Source organism: Buteo buteo, chromosome 7, assembly GCF_964188355.1.
Source record: "Buteo buteo chromosome 7, bButBut1.hap1.1, whole genome shotgun sequence".
Lineage (NCBI taxonomy): Eukaryota > Metazoa > Chordata > Aves > Accipitriformes > Accipitridae > Buteo > Buteo buteo.
The window spans coordinates 19,205,409-19,229,996 of record NC_134177.1 but is presented as its reverse complement, the minus strand read 5'-3'; the positions used below and the strand labels follow the sequence as shown (position 1 = coordinate 19,229,996).

The 24,588-nt window shown below is 41.6% G+C and overlaps 2 protein-coding genes across 2 annotated transcripts; both read right to left on the bottom strand.

Moving 5' to 3' along the window:
* Nucleotides 1-224: 224 nt before the first annotated feature.
* Nucleotides 225-8,046, bottom strand: LOC142032763 (thiamine transporter 2-like). The gene is made up of 5 exons (XM_075031818.1): nt 7,882-8,046; nt 5,053-5,869; nt 2,663-2,855; nt 2,002-2,143; nt 225-1,206 (listed from the first exon to the last, which is right to left on the bottom strand). The coding sequence occupies exons 1-5, from the start codon at nt 8,029-8,031 to the stop codon at nt 1,084-1,086; spliced, it is 1,425 nt and encodes a 474-aa protein (XP_074887919.1). The 5' UTR covers nt 8,032-8,046; the 3' UTR covers nt 225-1,083.
* Nucleotides 8,047-14,500: 6,454 nt separating this feature from the next.
* Nucleotides 14,501-23,372, bottom strand: LOC142033353 (thiamine transporter 2-like). Its single transcript, XM_075033255.1, has 6 exons — nt 23,255-23,372; nt 20,474-20,639; nt 19,321-20,137; nt 17,605-17,797; nt 15,874-16,015; nt 14,501-14,638 (listed from the first exon to the last, which is right to left on the bottom strand). The coding sequence occupies exons 2-6, from the start codon at nt 20,621-20,623 to the stop codon at nt 14,501-14,503; spliced, it is 1,440 nt and encodes a 479-aa protein (XP_074889356.1). The 5' UTR covers nt 20,624-20,639; nt 23,255-23,372.
* Between the last annotated feature and the right edge of the window lie 1,216 nt (nt 23,373-24,588).

Here is a 24,588-nt window from a genome sequence, read left to right as displayed (position 1 = left end):
TGTGGTAAAGGAACACAACGGAATTTGCTGCTGTCTGATACAGTTGACTCCAAAGTGGACATTATTGAACACAGTTGAAAGAACTTAGCTTTAGTTATATCTGAAGTTTTAGTTGTGTTATTTCAGTAAGACTGCATTGTATAGAAATTGAAGTGTCTCCCCATGACTTAAAAATAAGAAGTTTAGGAGTTGTTTTGCTTCCAAAGATAAGTGTGTGTGGGTCACGGTAGTTGTCAGACATAATTAATGCATATGCTTATCAAGACAGACACTCAAAGGGAAGGTTAGTGTGTTTTATTTGTACATCTCCAACAAACTCACAGTAAAGCTGTCACTGCATCAGTAGCAGCTTATCTATATAACAACGTTTTCCTTACAGTCCTATAACTTCAGATTTCTGAGGAGTGCATTGTCTGTGTGGAATCCAAAATGACTGCATTTGGCCATTTGTAAATTAAAGTGGCAGTATTGCTGTGCTATACAGCATTGTAGTAATCTGCCTTTGAATATACAGAAGTAGCATCTTTTGGAAAAAACTGGTTTATTGCTATTTGTTAACTTGCTTTAAAAATGCATGTCACAACTTCCAGTTGAAGAAGTCTTAAGTTTTCAAATGCTTCTGTGACAAGCTTTCCAACAGGTCATCTAGCTGCTATGGGGCAATTGCTTCTTGAGATTCCCTAGGAATGTTTGAACATCTTATGTCTATGACTAAATTGCATTTAATTGAAATACTTGGTAGAAGTGAAAGTTCAGAGGTTGTGTTCTATAAGCTCTTCTGTTGCGAGGTACTGTATGTACTTGCTTGTTGTGGCATTAATCAAAGTTTTGGTGTCAGGTCACTAAATTTGAGTTGAAATTGAAGATTGATTGAGGGTTGTTTGGTATTAAACTACTGATGAAGAAAATGGGCGAAATGCATCATCCTGTTGACAAAGCTCTTTATGCTGTAGGCTCATAAACAGCCTGTTTCACTGTTGACGAGTCTTGCTTGATTGAACGTTGTTTCTCCTAATTCATTGTTCAGATGAATTGTTCAGCCTTCTGCACTGTTGCTTGCAACCATTCTTTTTGTCTCCATTGTTAATGATCAATGCTTTCACTAGCCACACTAGTATTTCTGCATTTGATGGACATAATGGTGTATATGCTCCTGATCAGGAAAATTCCAGCTATGAAGGTGAAGTAGCTGCTATAAATGAGAAACTGGGAAATGGAGGTGGGGAAGAAGGAGGGGGAAGAGTAAAAAAACTGTTTCTCCTGTTAGTTAGTAACTTAAGGGGTGTCCCTCCACTGCTGCCTTCCCTTCCCTGTCAGCCGTGCCCCAAAATGATGCCATCTTGAAAGGATTCAAGAAGTCTGGCTGCTTGACTTCATACTGTAGAAGTCTGCAGTTGTGAAAGCAGGGGGAGAGAATACTCTGTTATGTGCTTCCCCTCCCCACCTCAGTAAGGGAGGAGGACAGCTGCCCTGCACTTTCTCGCTCTTCTCTGAAAAGATGAAAGCTAGAGACTTGGAACTCATTCACTATATAAGTTTAAAGTTTAAAATTTAGAAATTTAATGGGGAATCATGAGATCAGTTCATTTTCAGAATTACAGTAACTTAAAGGTGCATCCAGTGAAACTGCGTAACTTAGAATTACCCTAGTAACAGATCCATAGATTGCCTTTCAGCTTGCTTCCTGTTTCTGTTTAGGATATTCTGACAATAAACTTATGAATAGTAAGCCTTTAAATAAAAAAAAAACCCTGAGTAATAGGTGGTGGCCTTTCCCTTTTGCTCTATGAAAATATTCTTAAAATTATTGCAGAAATGCAAAATTAGCAGGACTAGAGGACAAATAGGTTGTAGTAGCTACTGCCAGTTCACTTTAAATGAACTTGTTTTTCAAGCGAGTAACTGTCCTAAGCTAGCACATTACCTAGTGTCTTCCCAGAGGCTAATCTTGGAGTGGAACCCTCTTTCAGAACTGAGGGCAGTGTGAGTAATGTAGCTTACCTGGGTGCTGATATCCAGTCCCAGGCCTTTTGAGTCTACTACAACAACAGTTAAAATTGTCTGAATCACCAGTGCAACAAAGTTGTTGAAGCCAAACATCAAAGCATAACGCTGCATGCTTAGATTGACAGCAATCTGAAACCTGAAAATGAATGTACAGGTTAACTGAACTATGGAGAACAAGGACATTTGCAGTTTACTTATGGGAGGAAGTTTGGGAATTGTGCACAGAGGTTTCTTCAAAGGATAAAGCCTTTTCAATCTTGGCTATTTAACAGCTTCATTTTGGCAGAAATCCCTTGTTTTTCTGGCTTTGGCACTTCTATGCATCCTACTTATCCACTCAAAATAAGTAAAGGGTATATTTGCTAAATAAAGACCTATGTATATTCATTTGATCATTTAGAGAATACTTGTACAGAGACCATTGAACAGCTAAGTGCAGAATAAGGTAGTTTCTGACTTGGAGTAACCTATTGTAATGGTTATGTCATGTAACTTTAAGCATAGTTTTATACAAGCTAGAAATTTGTGCTGCTGCCATGACCTATTTAAAAATCTTATTTCTAGGGAAACTTCTGGTAAAATTTTGATAAATTTAAAAATGTGACACTTACTGATTTAAATCAGTTTAATTAGAGCAGTTGTGTATTATACTTACGTTGCTATTGTTATAAGGAGCATATAGCATGCTTTAAACACAAGGTAACCAGCATAACATGCCCAGATGTTGTCAGTAAAGCGCATGAGAAATAGAGAACCGGCATCCATTGCAGAGAAAATTCCCAAAGCCAGTTCTCCAGAAAGATCCCAGTTTACTTTGACGTATCCAACTGCCATGGAAGTTGCTGAGCCTAAAAATTTAAAAATAATTAAAACTCTGAAACATCATCATCCCTTTAGAGCTGTTGCATAACTGTGTAAATGGATCATGCCAAGAGCTCTTGAGACTGTTATGGTCACAATGGGCTTTGATAATGGTGTGGTTTATATTTTCTGTTAGTGGTGTGGGAGTCTTCTGTCTGTTTGGGTTTTTTTCTCCTTGCTTACAGAGCCTTTGCAGACAAGTACTCTGAGAAAATGCCTCATGCCTAAGGCTGGAGGCAGCAGTGTACAGTCTATTGTTGTTACTCCCATTTTTTGACATCTGTGAGCAAAGAGAAAAACAATCCTACCAAGCATTTTCTGCCAAAATATGCATAATGGAGTTTAATTCCTTCATGTAAAGTTCTTTATGGAATGAAAAACTGTTGTACTCTTTCATGCTTTCTTTTTTTTTTTATGAAAGCATCTTTTCAGTTTCTGGTGAAAAATCTTAAGAACTGCATTTCTCAGTGCCTTATTAGCAATCACATACAGTAAAAACCCTTACTTGACTGTAATATGGTATAACAAACTCCAGCGCCTTGATTTTTATTTTTTTAATTATTTTTTTTTAATCTCTGCAATAATGATGAGGTATACTTTTCTCCCCATCTCAATTCTGGAGAAATACTTCTACTAGTTTAAGAAGGTTATCCAGCTATGGCATTTTTTTATGCTCCTTTAGCACAGAGGCTCCTGTAGGTTTATGAAAGCTCTTTGAAACATGATATGCTGAGATTAGTAGCTCAATGCAAAGAGAAGTCTGGTCCAGGCAGGTTATACAGCCGTGAGTTATCAGAGTCCAGAGAGTACTAGTTGCCCAGATGTTTTCAGGCAGGCTAGCACACTAGTGCAAAATTGGGCTTCATTTGCTGGCTGTATGTGCTCTTCATCAGAATTCAAAAAATCATAGCAGGCCTACTCCTTTGGTCCATCATTGCTATAACCAGACTTTTCTAGTAGCGTGAGTGCTTTCTGTACCCTGAAATAGTATCAAGTGCCAGAGAGTGTAAAAGCAAGAAAGCCCTTGGGAATACTGCTCAAACCAGTAGCCTGAGAAGTTTTGGAGTACCTTCAGTAAAGTGCATTTTCATGGTGATTGCAGGGAGGAAGAGTAAACACAGTTCCCTGTAGAAATGTGCCATAAGGTTCCTGGTATGAAGGAGAAGATATAGCTGTGTAAATGTGAGCTTGAAAATGGGGCCCCATTGGTACTGTAAGCTATTCAAATCAAGTTGCACTTTACCCATGTGCCTTCTGTTTTGTGGCCAAAGAGGAATGTCATTTGGATGGACCAAGTAACATAGTGAGAATCAGAATGGCTGAGGTTGGACAAGACCTCTGGAGATTGCCTAGTCCTGCAGGGTGAACTAGAGCAAGCTGCTCAGGATGGTGTCTAGGTTTTGAACATCTCCAAGGATGGAGAGTCCACGCCTCTGGCCAACCTGTTCCAGTGTTAAATCACCTTTACAATAAAAATGTTCTTGTATGTTTAAGTGGAACTTTGTTTAAATTTGTGCACCTTGCCTCTTGTCCTGTCACTCGGTACCACTGCAAAGACTCTGGCTCCAATCCTCTACTCCTTCCCTTCAAGCCTTTATGCACATTAACAAGATCCCTTGTTTTCTCAGCATTAACAATTACAGCTCTTAGCCTCTCCTTGTATATTGCATCCAGAGGCAAACTCATTGATCAGGATACAGATGCAGTCACTGAATATTTGTTCAGGAGCACTCATCCTGAAATCATCTTTAAATCCACTGTCTAAACAGACAATCTAGAACAGTGTATCTGTTAATATGCTTTTTTAATTCTTAAACCACCTCGCTTAAGGTGTATTTGAGGGAGGAATGAGCAAGGTGTCATTGCACAGGGTTTTTGAACTGCTTACTTGGAGTTATTCACAGAGCTGTGAACTTAAACCCTCAAAACACTTTGGTGGAATGAGGCTCCCCTAAGAAGGAAAAGCTTATATCTATGTATTTTTTAAGATGATTTTTGAAGACCCCATTGAAGATTGTACAGTACAAACATGCTTTGCACACTGTTTGGGTGTTACATATTGGAGGCTGTTGCAGTGGACCTTGGTCCTCATAGAAGATGAACAGAAAGGCACCAAAGACTTTGCTGAAGAATGCCATCAGCACAGGATAGGTTAGAAGTAGTTGATAATGATCTTTTACTTACCTAAAATAGTCGCTATTGCTTCAACAGCTCCATTGTACACTGCAGAGCTGTGAGAGGGGGCTCTGAAGTCCCACAGCACTTGGATATAATTCAGAACCTGGTTAAAGCCCGCTGTAGCCAGAGCCCACCACAGGGACCAGTACAGAAGTTTCCTAGAGCTGTAGCAATCCCTCAGGTCCTTGCTCAGCTGCACCAGTACACTGAGCATGTGATTCTGGGGCTTGGGATCATCAGCCTGCGGTTCAGGTGCTGGTCCCCTGTCAGCACATACAGAGCTCTTGTCCTCTTGGCAGCGCGATGGCCTGTCGGAGCCGACTGTAGCCACGACTTGATCTGGTCCCGGGAGAGTTTCTGTGACATCTTTCCTGTGGAAGAACATACTCTTTTGGGGCATTGGGAGGAAAAAGGAACAAACAAATGCCAGGGACACGGAAGCCAAAGTAATGGCATTAAGGTGAAAGTAGGATACGTCTGCTAAGGAAACCAGCAGCTGTCCCAGCACGGCCGCAACGGTGGCTGCAACAAGAGTGATACTTCTGCAATAGCTCGTCACTCTCTGATAGTGATCGGTGCTGACGACACTGTAGATGTAGGCGTAATAGGCGACCTCGGTGGCTGTCACCATCCCGTAGAAGAATTCCACCACCTGCATGGCCACCACTCCGTGTGCGAAGAGGAGCAAGAGCCACGTGACGATGAAGCTGACGCCCTGGAGGAGGAGGACGGGCTTGTAGCGCACGTAGTCTGTAATCAGGAAGACTGGGAAAAGGAGTGCAAGGTAGGAGTATGTCCAAACTGGGAAAATCTGGTTGGTAACCTAGGAAATAATAAAAGAACTATTTCTTTAAAAATACATTTTAAATGTTGACTTTGAAGCTTTTTGATGATGGTATTGAAGAAACACAGTTGTGGTGACAGGAGACATTGAATTGTGTGAATTATGCAGAGTTAAACTGCCTTGAATTACAAAACTGTAAATGTACTCCTGAAAAGGTGAAGATAGTCATGCTAGGCTCCACTACATAAAGAGGTAGATTGGCTTTAAAAATATTTCTGGTAAAGGCTTATGAATAAGGTAGATTTTGAGGTGCAGCTATTTAAAGCTGTTGTAACTCCTTGTGTCAGAGGAAAGCCTGTCCAGCATCAAATCCTATTCCCCACAGTAGCTGAAAATAAATGCGTATTTAGTTTTAACTTTTATGCGAGTCATTGTATATCTTTGGTCACCTCTCTCCTTTGTCAGAATTAGGAAAAAAAAAAGTATATGCCTCTTATGATGAGGGAACTGGAACTATACATAGTGAGTGGGTAGCTGTTACTATGTTATCCTCACCTTCTATGTTTTCTTCAAATGTAATGCGTAAGAAGTAAGCAAGTATTTGATGAAACAGTATTTTGGTAAGCTTTAGTTGGCCTTTAATGCATAGATGCTCTGAAAAGAAATTATTTTTCTTTTTCTAAATCTGATCTCTATTCAGTTTGGAAGGTGCTGTTTACTGTCGCCACTAAAGCTCAGTGCTTGCCCAGGCAGCTTGACTACAGCTGGAGGGGGGGAGCTTCTTTTAGATACACTCATAGGAAAAGTTCACTCTGTGATGTACAAATTGCCTGTTTTGGGGAGGTCTTATCCAGTAATTGCTGGACCTGCTGGGGTATCTGTTCATGATCACTTGTTCTTTGCTTAAGCAATTGGATTAGAAAGGAATTGTTTCAAATGCTGGAGGAACAACAGCAGGTGGTTATCTTTATACTTCTGGACTTGTACTGGAGTGAGTTGCACGATGAGCAGCAGGTTCACTATATCTTTCTGGGTGACTTCTTTTGTTTCTCTGAACTATAATTAGAATTTTTAGGTGTTTGACTGAAACTTATGGAATTAGCTTACCAGAGGTGGGTTTGACTGAAAGAGCCAATATCTATACTCTACTTTCTTTTGAGTTAAGGATTCTTGCTGGAATCACAACTAAGGCATCCTATCATGCTATTTGTGTAATTTCATGTAACACAGAAAATTTCCCTTTGTGGTTAAAAAAAAAATTAAAAAGGGGGGGGACCCCAACAACCCAAACCACGAATACATTTTTTTTTCAGAAGAAACCTTGGGTTCATACTATGCTAGCGGGCTTCTGCCTTAATATTTGCTACTGCACATCAGGAATGACTGTTCTTCATATTAGCTGTATGTGGGTGTAGCAAACCTATGTTTTCTAATTATACCATTAGCTCCATGACTCAGCCACTTGTTAACTATGTCCCCTTTTGTTGGGAATCCTACTCCTGAAGCAGCCAGTGCTGAACAGAGGAGCAAAGCAAGGAAACCTGCAGTGCGTGCTTTTGTCAAAAAAACCCCCAGAACTTTTTCGAATGTGAATCTGACCTCCACAGGTTAACGAATGCATAAAACAGCCCTGTAACATAGGTGATAATCTAACAGCTCATAAGGGGAAGTCTGCTTTGTTTTCTTATGATTTGCAATCACTATGTCACTGTCAGTGTAATCAATTCCATGATAAGGTTAAATAAATCTTAGTGTTGCCCCTCCTCTGGGGCTCTAGGTGGAGAGAGGAGCTAGCTGGCCTGATTTTGCTGAAAATATCAACTTCTTAAACAGCCACCAAAGTGGTTTAAAAGTCCTAAGAATGTGGAGACTTTAAAGTTTTGATCTTTTGCAAAAGAGGTGACACCTTACTCTTTTCCAGAAGCATCTTAAATATGAGTCTCTAGATAAATATACCTGTATTATTGAACACTTCATCTCCCCTTCAGTTATTGCTGTAGGACTTAATGCTTTAAGCATATTAATTATTACTTAAGAGAATAGTTGCATACCTCTTCAATCGTTAGATTTTTTTCTGGTCCAGTTAGATAAGGAGTGAGAAAAGGTTCTGATGGCCTCATTGTGGAGAAAAATCCATTTGCACAGATGATCAGTGTGGGATAAATCCAGCTGTGGCCTGTAGCTCTCTTCCAGCAATCCATAGTCTACCTAAAAGAAAAAAGGTAGTGAAGAAATGAGCACACCAGGAATTTTAAAAGATGCTCTTCATAGTTAGTAAAAATTCATTTGCAAGTTTACTTTTTAACTAACCCTACTTCAGCTAATGTTTCTCTCACTTAAACCTGCCAGTGATCACAGATGCAGCTTGTAAATTAACAACTTGGATCAAGGTGCATTGGTGGTGGTAAACTCCGGTCTCTGTATCATCTATCAAAGGTTGTTCTTAATGACGTACTTAGAATTGAGTGGATGTATCTTAGCAGAAGAATAAAGTTCCATTACAGTCTCATTTCCAAATAAATGAGTGGGCAAACTGTGTGATTAAAGCTTGTTCTCAGTATGGTCAAGGAGGCTTTTTTCTGTTGATTTGCAGCCTGAGCACCAAGTGGAACGATAGAAGTGCAAGCCTTTTTGCAGACAATGAAAGCCACCAGCCAGCTCACAACCCATTGTGAGCTTGGTGTCTTCAAAATGCTTTAACACTCATCATATTTCTTGCACTCCAGACATTTGAGTGGGTTAAGAAAGATGCAGAAACTATCTGCTCATGGTACCAGCTCAGACTTAGAAAAGAAGAAGCTTGACTTCACTTTTGAAAGTGATGATCAAAAGGAAAAGAATGAGACTTGTATCTTCACTGTAGTTGGCAGCAAAAAGAAGTATAGAGATTTGGGTTTTTTAAGCTTATTTTACTTGTTTTGCCTTAGAAAGTCAGTTCCACTGTTCCCAGAAAACAAGTAAAACAAGAATGTTCTGAAACATAAGAGAATGAAAGCAAAGCACTGAGTGATGTTTAATCAAGCTGTTACAAGCTATTTCTTTTAAATTGTTGAATTCCATCTTGTAGTAGGCACATTTTCAAAAGTGCTCCTACTTGTACTGTGAGATTGTATTTATTAAAACTTAGCATAAATAGTATGTTATTAAAGCAGTATTCCTGCGACCTCAGAGGAATGTTACAAAAACCAGCCCTAACCTTGAAACTTGATTTTAAATGTTTGCCTCTGATTATCATCTTTCTCTTACAAATCATTGTATCTAAAATATAGCCTGTATGATCCTTAACTCTAGATCTGCTTTGAGATCTTTTGATATCCGTTACCTTTTCAAAATAAAAATGTATTAAACCCTGGACTGATCAATAACATCAGCATAAATCTTGTATCACTTCCAAACACACTGAGCAGTTGAGTGGGCAGCATGCTTCCAGATAACTCTGAAGGTAATTAATTACCTGTCAAAGCTGTGGCTGTAGTGCATTTGTTGTGGATTCATGTGCAGTTTCCTCCTAGGATGACCTTCTGTCTTGTAGAAGAGAAGTCAGAAACCACCCTTTAGGACTGGAGGTAGTAAGAAATTTCTGTGTCTTTTTGTTTCCTAAAAGTTCTTTCTAAACATGATGAAATGTTAACAGAATTTAAATTATAGTAATAACAACTCATCACAGCTCTTCTTGCTTGCAGAACTTGTCCATGAAGATTGCAGGGGAAGCTTTCTCCTTTACAGGCTGTCAGCAAACTGAGTTCTAATTTTAAGATAAAGCTTTAAGACTCGCAGTAGCTAATGATTAATAAAAACTTACATGGCAAGGAAGCAATCACTTGATTGCATTTTTGTGTTAATAAATATCTTTAAAAGCTCTGCTCTCCAATTCATGGATAAGACACAGCACCCATTTTTCAGTTTGGGCTGACACCGACCGTCCCCTGCGCATAGCGCAGCAGCCTCTGGGCTCGCAGGTCTCTTCTGACTGTCCCTTTGCTGGGGGTGCGGGGAGGTAGGGCACAGAATACTTCATACTGTTAGTTGGCCAGGAATTACTTCTGTATAAGGACCAATCTGTCACTTAAGGGCAAATGGATGAGAAGATAGGGAGCTTCTAAATCGACTTTTTAAGCTAAAAAAAAATCAAACCAGAACTACTTCAGAGAAACGCTGCTGCTTTTCTTTCCTTTACCCATTTTTTTTTAGACTGGACTCCCTACGTCTTCCAAGGTTCACCAGAGGATGGAGCTGACCCTGCAGCCTGTTGGCGGGATGTGTGTTGACGCTGGGAGGAAACGCTGTGGCCCTGACAGGAGGGGCCCCACGTGCTGCCCAGAGCAGCTGTGTGAGCTGGACGGAGCGTGGCCTTGTTCTACAGGTATGGAAAGCTCTTGCACCGCTTCAAGCGTGTAGTGCGGCCAGGCAGGCAAGTGTTTGGAGAAGCCAGGCTTGTCTCTGCATTTCATTCTCTTTCTTTACCAATGGCTTCCAAGAAAGGAGAAGAATCATGGGGAAGATGCTGCTGGGTACATCTACTGGCCTGCTGAAAAGTGGCTGCTGACTAGCATTTCTCTGGTAACCCACAGAGTGCTTGGTTATTAAGCAAGCTTGCTTTGAATACAAAGATACAATCTGTTCACTGCGTTGTTGGCCAGACCTGGCCTTATCAGCTTGCTGGACTGTGTCTTCACGGAAGACTTGTGCCCAGACACAGTAAAGTTTCGAAGGTAGTTAGTGTTGTACTTGGAGGGGGTTGTAGCTATGGAGAGCGATGTGCTCAGCTCTGGATTTTCATATTTACTTGGAATCCTTTAGCATGCTGGGAGAGAGATAAGCACTTAATACTAAAAGCTGCAAGGAGAGGTGGATTTGTTCAGTTCCCTTTTCCTGCAGAACTAGAGCCTGTGTTTCCAGCCTTGCTCAGAACCTGCCAAGCCTCAGCTATCTCCTCTCCAAAAAGTGCGTGTGTACGTACGTGAACACGTAGGTAGATGTGTGCCTCTGACTATTTTGGATGAATTCTCTAACTGATTGCTGGGTTAATACTGATTTGCAGCTGAAAACCCATGGTAACATAAAACCATACCTTTCTCTTGCTGTTGTTTCCGCCTCCAATGTGTCATGTCCTTCCTAACGCTCGTAAGAGCTGCCCTCTTCCTTCCCTATTTCTCCCCCACTCCCACCCCTTCCCCCACAAATGCTCCCCCCAACTCCCAAACTCAGAATCTTTCTTTTCGAAATTTGAGAGAATAGGAATAGATTTGTGTGTGTGTGTGTTTCTGCTTGGTTCCTTTGCTCCTTAGTGCCATCCCATATACCTGGAAGGCTGTAAGCTCTGACCAGTTCAGAACAGAAGAATTTTTATGGTTCTTTCTACTAGTTTTTCTAGCTCCTTTCCTGCAGCTTACTACTGCCATTATTTTTTTTAATAATAGCAAGAATTTTCACATGTTGCTGATTCCTTTCCTTTTGTCTGATGATACATAGTGAGAAATCTTTAAATTGCTGTACCAAAGGCAGTTGGAGACTGTGGAGCTGGAAATACCAAGTTTCTCTTTTTCATTTAAACACAAACTCTAGTTAGATTCTAGTCCAGGACTGGCACCTAGTTCTTTAACTAAATGCCTCAAAAGAAGTTTCCTACTCACAAGGAAAAGTAAAACAAAATAGTCCATGCTCTACTGGACTTTGTCACCGTTTCTTCAGGCAGGAATATCATGCCCTCAGTTCTGCAGTAATAAAAGATATTTACTGTTTACTGCAAACTAAGTACATGTCCCACTTTTACAACTGCATTGGTTAAGCTGTTCTGCTTAGAGCCCAGTTTACAATAGAGAATGTCCACACAGTGCACAAGAGTAAACGAAAGGCCTAGAAAATGAGCTGGGTTTATTTGGTCAAATCTTACCAATTCTTCTTGTGACTTGAAACAAATTGCTTCTCTCCTGCCTGCTCTCGCCTCTGGGCAGTTTGTCTAGTTGCAGTATATGACAACTGTATGAAAAGCACATACGTCTGTACAAATGATAGCTTATGTCTCTACAGGAAAAATATTATTCTGTAAATGCTAAGCATTTTCTATTTTTATTAGTTAGATGTAGGTATTGGAAGCTAGAAGCAAACAGCAGTACAGAAATAACTTTAACATATGGATATAATTTGTATTAAATTGGGGATTCACTATGCGAACTCACTTACAGGCTCTTTTTTCTTCTCCTGGACTAACTGTCCTTTGTGCTGGACTGAATTAGCTGTAGGACTTGAATCTTCTTGATAAATTCTGAGATGCTGACCCTGCCAAATCCTTGGCAAAGACCAAGGGACCTCCCTCATTTGGCACTCAAAAGCAGACATGATGCTAGCTTTCTGTTTCAGTTATAAGTCGTCTTGGATATTCGTGTTAATTGGGAATTTTCCTGTGCAGAACCAGCCACATTTCTCCACAATGTACTTCTCTGGTTTTAGTCCATACTACTCAATCTCTTTGACTTTTTTCTTTTCCTGTTGAAACTGCAAGACTCTCAGTCCTGAATTTAATTTTACTGGAAGCACAAGGAAAAGAGTGGGGCGCTTGCATTTTGTTTTGACTCTGAAGTTTTTCCCTTCTGGGCTGATGTTGCTATGGACTCAGCAGAATCATAGAGCAGTTTGGGTTGGAAGGGACCTTAAAGATCATCTAGCTCCAACCCCCCTGCCATGGGCAGGGACACCTTCCACCAGACCAGGTTGCTCAAATCATCATCCCACCTGGCCTTGAACACTGCCAGGGATGGGGCATCCACAGACTCTCTGGGCAACCTGTTCCAGTGCCTCACCACCCTCACAGTAAAGAGCTTCTTCCTTGCATCTCATCTAAATCTACCCTCTTTCAGTTTAAAGCCATTACCCCTTGTCCTATCACTACATGCCCGTGTAAAATGTCCCTCTCCAGCTTTCTTGTAGGCCCCCTTTAGGTACTGGAAGGCTGCTTATAAGGTCTCCCCAGAGCCTTCTCTTCTCCAGGCTGAAAAACCCCAACTCTCTCAGCCTGTATTCATAGGAGAGGTGCTCCAGCCCTCTTGTCATCTTTGTGGCCCTCCTCTGGACTCGCTGCAGCAGGTCCATGTCCTTGTGATGTTGGGGGCCCTGGAGCTGAACGCAGTACTCCAGGTGGGCTCTCACGGGAGTGGGGTAGAGGGGGAGAATCACCTCCCTCGGCCTGCTGGTCGCGCTTCTTTTGATGCAGCCCAGGATACAGTTGGCTTTCTGGACTGGAAACACACATTGCCAGGTCATGTTGAGCTTCTTGTCAACCAACAGCCCCAAGTCTGTCTCTGCAGGGCTGCTCTGAGTCCACTCATCATCCAGCCTGTATTTGTGCTTGGGATACAAGTACAGTGTTTAGGTTGCAGCTTTCAAATGTGGGTCCAGCAACAGCTGTGGCTTAGCAGTGTTTTAGTGAACCTTCCCAGATAGGTTGTGCAAACCCTGCTTTTCTGCACTGTTGTCTGCAAAAGGCCTGCTTCTGATGTGGGCTTTTAAATTAGAAGGGAGGAGTCTGTCACTAATTGCCTGTAGTTAAGTGTGCTGGTTTTGTCTGGGATAGAGTTACTTTTCTTCACAGTAGCTAGTATGGGGCTATGTTTTGGATTTGTGCTGAAAACACTGTTGATAACACAGGGATGTTTTTGTTATTGCTGAGCAGTGCTTACACAGAGCCAAAGCCTTTTCTGCTTCTCCCCCCACTCCACCAGCGAGCAGGCTGGGGGGGCACAAGGAGTTGGGGTCCGCTGTCCCGGCTGTGTTCCCTCCTAACTGACCCAAGGGGTAGTCCAGAGCATATGGTGTCATGTTCAGCATATACAGCTGGGGGAAGAAGGAGGAAGGGAGGGATGTTCAGAGTGATGGCATTTGTCTTCCCAAGTAACAATTACACATGATGGAGCCCTGCTTTCCTGGAGATGGCTGAACACCTGCCTGCCCATGGGAAGTGGTGAATGAATTCCTTGGTTTGCTTTGCTTATGCAGGTGGCTTTTGCTTTACCTGTTAAACTGTCTTTATCTCATCCCATGAGTTTTCTCACTTTTACCCTTCCTTTTCTCTCCCCCATCCCACTGTGGGGGGGTAGGGGGAGTAAGCAAGTGGCTGTGTGGTGCTTAGTTGCCAGCTGGGGTTAAACCATGACATTAGGTAGGAAAGAATATAATGATGAAACACAATCCCTTCTTCCTTGGTTCAGAACAAGGTATGTGCAAAGGGGGGGATAGACATTTCACCCACACGCATGAGCAAATGGTCACGGAAGCAGCTTGCCAACACTGTATACAAGAGCTAGAAATAGCAAGGCAAGGTGATCTCTGATCTTTGCCATTATGCACAGTGGGATGCCCAGGTGGTTGCTCTGTTCTTGTGTATAGATTACTGCTGTTAAGCTATTTATAGGCAAGTAAATAAGAATCTAAAGCAGCTTATCTTTTCTTCTTGGCACAGTGCCATTATGGTGATCTCTTAGTTGGCATATGTTGTAATGAAGTGCTATATGATTCAGCGTAGCTTTTCAGGGCTGTGTGGCAGATTCATCTTGCACTGCTGTTCCCTGCATGCTGCAGTAGGAACTCTTCTCCCACGAGGGCCTGGCCATGTGAGCCTGCCTGCCTGACCCCTACAGCCATGTCATATAGCCAGTTACAATCTGCTCTTTTGATTCATATTCCGCGTGGTTCAGATGCTCTTTGCAAGATCTTGCTATTTTTCCTTTTGCATGTGCTTGAGACAAGCATGCAAATGCTTCTGATCGAGAAAATCCCAGCTATGAATGCAAAGTAGCTGCCATAAATTAAAAACTGGGAGGGGGAGAGAAAAAGGCAGAAGAATTAATGAAAAACACATTAGGGAAACACTGCTTCTTCTGGAGATGACAGACACTCTATTATTTTGTTTTGTGTTCTGGTGCAGTTTCTCTATGCTCAAGTTTTTGCTTTGTGAGTAAGCAAAATCAGCTTTTCCAGCAAACAGCAGATTTTTGAGGAATGAAGAAATGCCCCTTGCTTCCAATCCTTATGTCTCTTAATAAACATCAGAGGGGGGGGAGGGATAGGAACAGGGGTTTTTTTCTATTAATGCAAATGTAGTAGCTTCATTACCCACATAGTCATGAATATTATAAGTGAAGAGTCTGACTTGGTCCTTTTTTGCTCTTGCACATTTCAGTACTGTCACCACACTGGCTTCAGTAAATATACCATGACTTTGTATCCGTATTTCCAAGAACAGTGGCAAGGCTATTTATGAAGTCCTACATATTCCTGTCCTTAATTTTAAAGTTTTAATTTTTGGTGTTTAATTCAGTCTTTAATCTTTTAAAGTAATTTTTGCCTTCTCTCTGCAGAGTATCTGAATAGGTTTAGTCATCTTCTAATCTGTGGGAGTAGGAAGCTGCCCCAGCTGAGATCCCATCTGAGAAAATGCAGAAATCAGTACATTTCAGTTGACTCCAACATGAGTGGAACTGATCTGAATGAAGTTAGGGACACTACTGTGAGATAGGATATTGAACCCCAAATTAAGTGCCCAAACTATGGGCAGAAAATTCTATTATTCACATTGAGATACAGACCAGGTTTGCTCCTGAGATGGAGTTAGAAGGCAGGAGTCCTTTTCACTTGAGCTCAAATAACTCCAATAATCCAGGCTGTCTCTCATGGTCTTAAACTCCCCTAACAACATGTGGTCATGTTGATTCTGCATCTGAGAAAACCAACCTGAATTTTTGGGCAGAGAGGATGTTATTCAGTGTCCTGTTAATTAGCAAAAGCTGGTCAGATAGCAGGGCCTGATTATTTATGTTCTGGTGTATCTGCCTTTAAAATGTCAAAGACCAGCATCTGTAATCCTAAATGCTGCACTAAAAGGCAAAAGGGAAGAATGATGGCTGATACGAGGGAAGAGCAAGATGTTTAGATTTCCATAGAAGAAAGAGGGATTTAAATTGTCCTTTGGCATAGCAATTTCTTTCCTGGTAAACTTTTGAAGATGAATTGGCTAAGCAGTAAATAGGAAGTAAGTTAATAGCACTTACCTGAGTCACTATGCCCAGTCCCAGACCTCTTGAATCCACGACGACTACTGTAAGAATGGTCTGAATCACCAGTGCAACGAAGTTGTTGAATCCAAACATCAAGGCATAGCGTTCCATGCTCAGATTGACTGCAATCTGGAACCTAATGTGAGAGTGGCAGGTCAGTGACTTCACACTGGGTGGAAAGCTGTTGCTCTCCATTTAGTTGATGAAGAGAAATGATTCATGCAGATGATATGTATCGGGGACGGAGTAAATGGTGCTTCCTTGCTTTCTCTAAAAAAATGTCTTGACTATCATAGTGTATTTTGATGTTTTTGTACTTGTCTGTGTTGCTTTTCCAAACCATGTTATCAGGTGATCTGCTTTATCTAGTAGAATAGCAGATCTCTTTAACCTTCCCCTTTGTTCCTTCTCTGCCTTCACAGACTGTGCCAGACAGGTTGTAAGGCCTCCGTGGTTGGAGGCTTTCAAAGAGCTGGCCAGACAAAACCATGACCTGATCTGGCATTGACAGGGGTTCTGTCCTGGCTGGGAGGTTAGACTGGAAGGTCACTATGGGTATCTTCTAACCAACTTTTCTGTGATGATGTGAATAACTTTTTTTTCCTTTGTGGCTTGACAGTGGAGGTAGCATACTGTTTATTTCCATCAAAAGCCTGTAGATTTTCCTTGCAATATCTTTTTTGACAATAATCAGAACATCTTTTCTTGCAGTATTTATCTCCACAGTTTCTATCTGAACAAAAGAGTATTATTCCTGCAGTACTCTCTTCAATTATTTTTAGCAGGTTCTTTTGTGCAAGCTTTTACTGTTTTGTTTTTTTTTTGTAGAATATGTTGAAATAGTCCAAGTGTGATCCACTATAATGTACTAACAATCCACCAAAATGAAAATAGAGGATTCAGTTGGATTCATTCAAGATAGGCATAATCTTGTCATGCATTATAGTTTTAGCAGTTTTTTTCAACTGGTATCCAAATAATTTTGGGGTTTGACATAAAAATACATCTGGTATTTTTGTTAATGAAATAATGTGGTATGTCTAAAGACATTCCAATCAATAAAATAACTGCAGTAATAAAAATGGTTTATATTTAACACAGATTATATATAATTTTGTTATTTATATTATTTCTGTTTTTCTATTTCTGACAACAGAATAGCTTGGTCTCCTAAGAGATCTTGTCTGAGTTTATGCATCCAATGTTCTCTTTTATTCCTTCTTAACATCATAATATCATTAAGGATTTTATGTTCAAAGGTATGTTGGGGAACACTCTATGCCAAATCTTTTCTTACATTCATGCGGTTCATAGCATGCTAAAAAGCGTATCAGCAAGGTGGTCTAGACATAACGGGATCTTAAAGGATGGTTGTTAAGGCATGCTTGTCCTTATTGCTCACTGTGCATCTTCCATGACAGGAAGGAGGAAAATATCTCATATGTTTTGCTGTTACCATTGCCTTTAGTAACAAAGACATCTTGTACCTTGTTTAATTTCTGCCAAGGTAAATGTTCAATGTCCTTTTGATAATTTTTCTTTTATGTTCGTTTAGAAGAACGAAAACAACATAACTAGACATTTAAGTATCCTTGTCTTTACCTAAACTGTTATGTCTAGCATTAGATGAGCTATCTCTGAGTAAAAGGAGGGATGCCCAAAGTAAACTTAAAGTATGGTTAGTATTCTGTGCATAATGGCAGCACTGTAAGGTTTTATACTTACGTTGCTATTGTTATAAGGAGCATATAGCATGCTTTGAAAATGAGATAGCTGGCGTAACATGCCCAGATGTTGGTAGTGAAGTGCATGAGAAATAAAGAACCAGCATTTATTGCAGAGAAGATCCCTAGAGCCAGTTCTCCAAAAAGGTCCCAGTTAATTTTCATATATTGTACTACAAAAGATGTTACCGAGCCTAGAAAAAGAGGAGGAAAAAAAAAAAAGTAAATGTTGTATCTGTTCTATAACCTATATCACCAAGTCTTGCCACCCTCACATGCCTAAAGGCAATGCTGAATAATGAAGCAGAGTAGTTCTGAAGTGTTTTGAAAGCATTTCTAATCACTTCTGAAGTCATGCAGATGACTGGTCATTTTTAGACAACTGCATAAATCAAATCTCTGCCATTCCTTTCTTAATGTTTTATTCCACTTCACAGGATGAACTGTTATGTAGAAGGATTCATTATTTAGCTGTCTGTACCCCAGCATGTCTCTCCTAGGGAGAGAATTAGGAACACTGGAGCTCAAGAAGAACAATTCTTCCAGCTTCTACTAGCTTACTTTATAGCTAAAGTAGTAAACCTTACAGCTTAACAGTTTAGCTCTGTGCATCTCATAAAGGGGCTAAGCTGTCAAAAAAGGGAGTTTTGTGAGGTATCAAGTGAGTATATTGAGGGAAATGAGAAAGGATAGGCACGATTTCCTTTTGTTGGGCCTGCTACAGAGATGCACCTGTTGCAAAGATAAGCCACCTGACTATCCATCTTAGGGGTCTCATACAATTTTAAAACTTCTACATCTCTACGTTTAGAAATAGGCAATTCCATGAGAAAGAGGAATTCATCAAGAAGTAGACACTGCAGGAGTTAAGTGCTCTCAATTCGAGATTCAATTGGTCTGTTTAGTTACCTACCTCAAGACAAGAGTAATTTTTAACCTTAGAAGTATCTGTTTCTCCTTAATGACTATGAGTGTATCCTGAATGACCAGGTATGATGTAGGCATGTTTAGTTTCCCCGGTGGATCACACCCCAATGTCTTGTGCAAGTTTTCTACAGCAGCACAACATGAATATGAGAAATGCTGCCAAGTCAGGGTGGTATCCTCTGATGTAACCTTTTGATAACATTACTTTGAGTATGTGGTGTGGGCATCTGCTTCCAGTGCAAAAGCGTAATGGTTAACGTCAGTAGTGTAATGAATTGAATAAGGTCTTTTTCTGCAAATCTCTATATCTTGGCATGACTAAAATTCTTCCTTCTGTCCTGCTGCATGAGAGTATATCACTAAAAAAAGATCTAAATGAGAGGATTATGTTCTTGTTCTGTAAAATATTTATGAAAAACTTCTCTCATCTGTAAGCTGATACCATTGTTATGGGAACTGCGTGATACTTGTTTGGGAAAAAAAACCAACCCAAACCCAACAACCTCATCCAAAGAAACACAGGTGCCTCTGAATGACGTAGCAGCTGGATGTAAAGTCTGTATGACTTGTACACTCTCTGCATACTGGTAGGGTAAAGTTGGGTGTCCCAGTCCTGAAGAAAAATAACATAGCTCGCATTTAAACTGTTTTGTACATCAAAGAACTAGGTCTTGAATGCACAATGCATACACTGGCTTCCTGGAGCGTCTGCAAGGGAATAGAACTTTAAGTGTTCTAAAGTAAAACTTTAGAGACTGTGTTTGTGATTGATGCTTAGACACTAACTTACTCAGAAAAGTTGCTATTGCTTCAACAGCTCCATTGTACACTGCAGAGCTGTGAGAGGGGGCTCTGAAGTCCCACAGCACTTGGATATAATTCAGAACCTGGTTAAAGCCCGCTGTAGCCAGAGCCCACCACAGGGACCAGTACAGAAGTTTCCTAGAGCTGTAGCAATCCCTCAGGTCCTTGCTCAGCTGCACCAGTACACTGAGCATGTGATTCTGGGGCTTGGGATCATCAGCCTGCGGTTCAGGTGCTGGTCCCCTGTCAGCACATACAGAGCTCTTGTCCTCTTGGCAGCGCGATGGCCTGTCGGAGCCGACTGTAGCCACGACTTGATCTGGTCCCGGGAGAGTTTCTGTGACATCTTTCCTGTGGAAGAACATACTCTTTTGGGGCATTGGGAGGAAAAAGGAACAAACAAATGCCAGGGACACGGAAGCCAAAGTAATGGCATTAAGGTGAAAGTAGGATACGTCTGCTAAGGAAACCAGCAGCTGTCCCAGCACGGCCGCAACGGTGGCTGCAACAAGAGTGATACTTCTGCAATAGCTCGTCACTCTCTGATAGTGATCGGTGCTGACGACACTGTAGATGTAGGCGTAATAGGCGACCTCGGTGGCTGTCACCATCCCGTAGAAGAATTCCACCACCTGCATGGCCACCACTCCGTGTGCGAAGAGGAGCAAGAGCCACGTGACGATGAAGCTGACGCCCTGGAGGAGGAGGACGGGCTTGTAGCGCACGTAGTCTGTAATCAGGAAGACTGGGAAAAGGAGTGCAAGGTAGGAGTATGTCCAAACTGGGAAAATCTGGTTGGTAACCTAGGAAAGAAGAGGAAATCTCTGTGTTGTTATTCTTGGGGAAAGGAAGTTCATTTATTTTAAATGGCTTTGTAGAGAGAAGGTTTTGATCTGAGGGAATTAATAAAATGTATAGCCACATTGAAGCAGCATGTGACTGTTGAGCAGGCAAATGGATCTTAAATCCATTAAATGGATCTTCTATTTATGCCATCTGCTGCAAATTCTAACCTGCCAAAGCTGGTTACATTTGTGCTTTTTTTTTTGTTTTTATCTTTGTTTAATAACTTTGTTTAAAGTTTTACTTTCTTTATTTTTGCTGATGCATGTAAAAGAAAAGGCAGAGTAAAGCCATACCTCATCTATGGTCAGGTTTTTATCTGGTCCTGTTAGATAGGGTGTTAGGAAAGGTTCTGATGGTTTCATCATGTAGAAGAATCCACAGAGGCAGAGGATCAGGGTGGGAAAAGTCCAGGTGTTGCTTTTCTCTTGCTTCCAGCAGCCCATGGCCTCTGCAGCAAAGCTGAGGAGGAAGTTTGTTAGAAGGATGATACTGCCCACACAAGTGCAAGGTTGTCTTCTAGTTGATTTTTATTTTGTAGTTTCTAAGGCTAAGGAGTGCTCTTTAGAGGCTGGCAGTTGGAAAACATTTTTCTTCGTAACTTTAAAGTGTACAGCTTTTCCTTACATCTGTCTGCTCTTTCTCTGTCTTTGTAGGTAGTGGATAAAGAATGACTTGGAAGATCTTTAACTGGGAGACAAATTACACTGTCATTCAGTCTGCACTGGCTAAGTTAACCACAGGAAAAGCCTACCTAGACAAAAGTCACTGAAGACAGCTGAGCACTGAGATTTCACACAACACCATTACTGATTGCAGCCAACAACCTTGTTGAATGACAAGCAACTAGTTCACAATTGCTGTTTCTTCTCCTTCGCCTCCTAGATGTGCATGGCTTTCCTGTTATGGATAGCTGGCAACTTTTGAGCCTAGCAGATGAGAGTCGCTAATAAATGCAGAACGGATGTCAAACCAGATCCTCAGCTGGAATGAACTGCATTGGAAGTCCAGTTTGGATACAGACATCCTATTTTCAATCTATAAAAACCATTTGTGGTTACTGAAGGTAATAGTTCACACTAAAATGAAATGAAGCAGATATTTTAGTTCTTGTCTCTAGATGAGACTTATGGAATAAATTAAACTTTGCAACTCTACTAGACAGAGACCAAAGAGAAATCAAAATGGGTGTAATGGGGGAAATGCAAAGGAAACAGTAAGTTATATCCCATATTCATGTTGGTGTAGGCAGTGTCAGGAATCTAAACATGTACAGTGTATCTTTTGGAGCCCTCTGGAGGGTGCTTGTTACTAGCTGGGACTTCCATCACTCTGCTTTTGACTTTTACCTATTTACCTGCTGAGAACTTTTTTTTTTTCAGGCAAAAGTTTTAATCTTAAAAATGAAGTGTTCTGCAGGCAGTGTTTTTCCTCAAACTTTCTTGTAAAAGCTGAAGAAAGATATCTTCCAAAACAGCCAAAAATATTCATGTACCTGTTGACTACACCACTCCAGACTGGATGAGCAGGCATTATGCTTCTTCTTTTCTGACTTCACACCATGATAGCACATTTTACTAATGGCCTGATGCACTAAGAAATGGGTGCAGATCAAAGGGAATTTGAATTATTTCATTTTATGCATAACGGCTGAAACCATTGACATTACAGGATTTACAGCAGAAATGAACTTAGCTCTGTGTCAGCTCTGTAGTGGGAACCACTAGATGGCAAGATGACCCCAGCAAAGGAAAATCGTGTAGGGGAGGAATGTGAGACACATTCAGAGTGCTCAAGGAAAGAAGCATTTCTGCCCCTCCTTCCTCCCCAGTTGTTGCAATAGCATCTGCTGCAAAATATGGCTTTGGCAGGGCCAGTACTAAGTGAGTACTTAGTCACCACAACATCCCCTTGCTCTCCTTTCACATGATAATAATTAAAGTATTACACCACCCTAATGCCACATGAACACTTCATGTGAGGTTCTGAGAAAGGCATCAAGAAGAGGGGGGAAGAAGAGCATCTTTAGCACTGTAATGAACATTTGTACAAGTTAGCTCTGTGATTTAGCCAGGTTATATTTTTCTCTTCCCAGCCTAGATTCTCTGCTCCAGTCTGCTTCAGGCCTTGCCATGTTTGCTCTCCCCCTGGCAGGCTCTGTGACACAAAGGCAGCAGATTTCATGAATCCTTTCAAAATGTCCTGCCCTTTGGGAGATGAGTGGGGCAAACTGTTGTATTCTCAGGGCTTGCAGAGTGCTGTGTGCTGTACCTCTGATGCTGCCCATCTGTGTCAAGCCTGTGCCACTGTGTGCAGTAATTTCTGTTTTGAGCTACATAAAGAAAAACTTTAGGTGTGGTCACTGCATCCCTCCAGTCCCAGCACATGCGCTGTTTGGGGTTTTCTGCTAGACATGTACCTCTGTTCTGTAGATTTACTCTTTGAGGCACCTGTGTTAGGCTGGCAGATAAGTCAGATGAGAAGTTTCCACCTGATTTAAGCAGCCGTGCAGGAAAAACCTGCCACTGATGCTGAGCCAGAAAACACAGCGGGCTGAGGGCTTTCAGGGGCAGCCCACTCTGCCCTTGGGGAGTGAAAGGTGGGTGCCACTGTATCCATAGAAGGGTGTGCCCTCACCTCGCACCCCAGCCCTTTGCTGTCGGTGAAGGGCTCTGCTGCAGCCCCAGCTCAGTTCTGCCAGCTGCTGGTACAATTGTTCCTTTCTGCGTTTGTAACCACAAAGCTCTGACAATGAGATCTGTTCCCTGGTGCTTAAGAGGGAAGAATCTAACTTGTTCCCACTCAGTCACCCCTTATGGTCAATTTGTCTTTTATAAATCTAGGTTTTTCTTAACTTTTGGAGAGATGGCAGGATGCCTTGGTGTTGTTCTGCAGTAAAACAACCCTCTGTTTCTCATTTCCCCTGTCAATTCTTGGTTAGTGCCAGAGCTGTCAGCTCTTCTCCCACACAGCCTGACCCAGCCCCCCAGTTCCCCACCAGACTGCTCTCTTCTTTCCTCCCTCTTTCCCTTGTCACTGCAGGATTTCTGATTTCCAAAGTTCATGTGTAATCATACCTTGTCTGCTGGAGCTCTTCCTTTCTTAGTTCCAAGGGAAAGGTTCCCTTTTAGTATTTCCAGTCCTTCTTCTGGCTGTCCTGTGTGTATTGCAGCTACTGGACTCTATTTGGTTTTTGTGCTTTTCCTGTTGTTCTGGTATTTCAGCTTGCTCCGATGACACCTCCTTTGAAAACATTTCCAGCTGGCTTGCTTTCAGCAACCACTTTCAGCACCCTTAAAGGAACAGCCAGATAATCCTGGCCTGTCCTTGCCCAAAGGCAGCAGTAAATCGAGACCCAAACTACGGTTTGGTGCTTGACTGGCACAAAAGCAATAGAGCTAATCCTGTTCCCAAAGAATTTTGGATCTATTTGACAGGTATGTGGCTTGGGACCCACCTGTGCCCCAAACTGGTCTATATTAAAGATGGAGCAGTAGAGATGAGGGAGAACAAATACCAGTGTTATAAGATTTAAATGCTTCCCCACTAAATATATGGGGTTTCATACTGTTCTGGAAGGTTTAAACAGTAAAACACTCTGCTTTGCTTCCCCTTGACTGTTGTTTGTTAGCAAATTTCTTAGACCTTTTTCTTAGGCAGGTTCTCGCAGTCCTACTGAAGATGGATATGGCCCTATAGTTATCTTCAGAAGATCCTGTGGAACCCACAACAGCAAAGGATACTATCTCAAATGTACAGATTTGCACAAAAAGTATGTACCTACAAATCTAGATCCACTCCCACCCTGGTCCTACAACATATAGGTCTGGAATGAGAGATATAATAATTACTTAGGAATCCGACCAGTAGGAAAATGATAAATTTGTAAACAACAGTGAATTATCCAATAATTTCAGAGGAAGGCAGCTTCTTAATTCATATACAGTAAAATGGTACTGTAACTTTAGAGTAAGCAGTAAGAGAGAGTAAGCAGTCTAGGAGGTTCCTGGAGTGTGTGGAAGATAACTTCCCGACACAGCTGGTAGGTGAGCCAACCAGGGGAGAAGCCTCACTAGACCTACTGTTTACAAACAGCGAAGGACTGGTGGGAAGTGTGTGATGGTTGGAGGCCGTCTCGGGCTTAGCGACTGTGAAATGATAGAATTCTCAGTTTTTTGTGAGGCAAGGAAGGTGGTCAGCAAAACCCCTGCTATGGACTTCTGGAGGGCAAACTTTGGCCTGTTCAGGACACTGGTTGACAGAGTCCCTTGGGAGACAGTCCTGAAGGGCAAAGGGGTCCAGGAAGGCTGGACATTCTTCAAGAAGGAAACCTTAATGGCTCAGGACCAGGCTATTCCCATGTGCTGCAAGACAAACTGCTGAGGAAGACAACCAGCTTGGCTGAACAGCA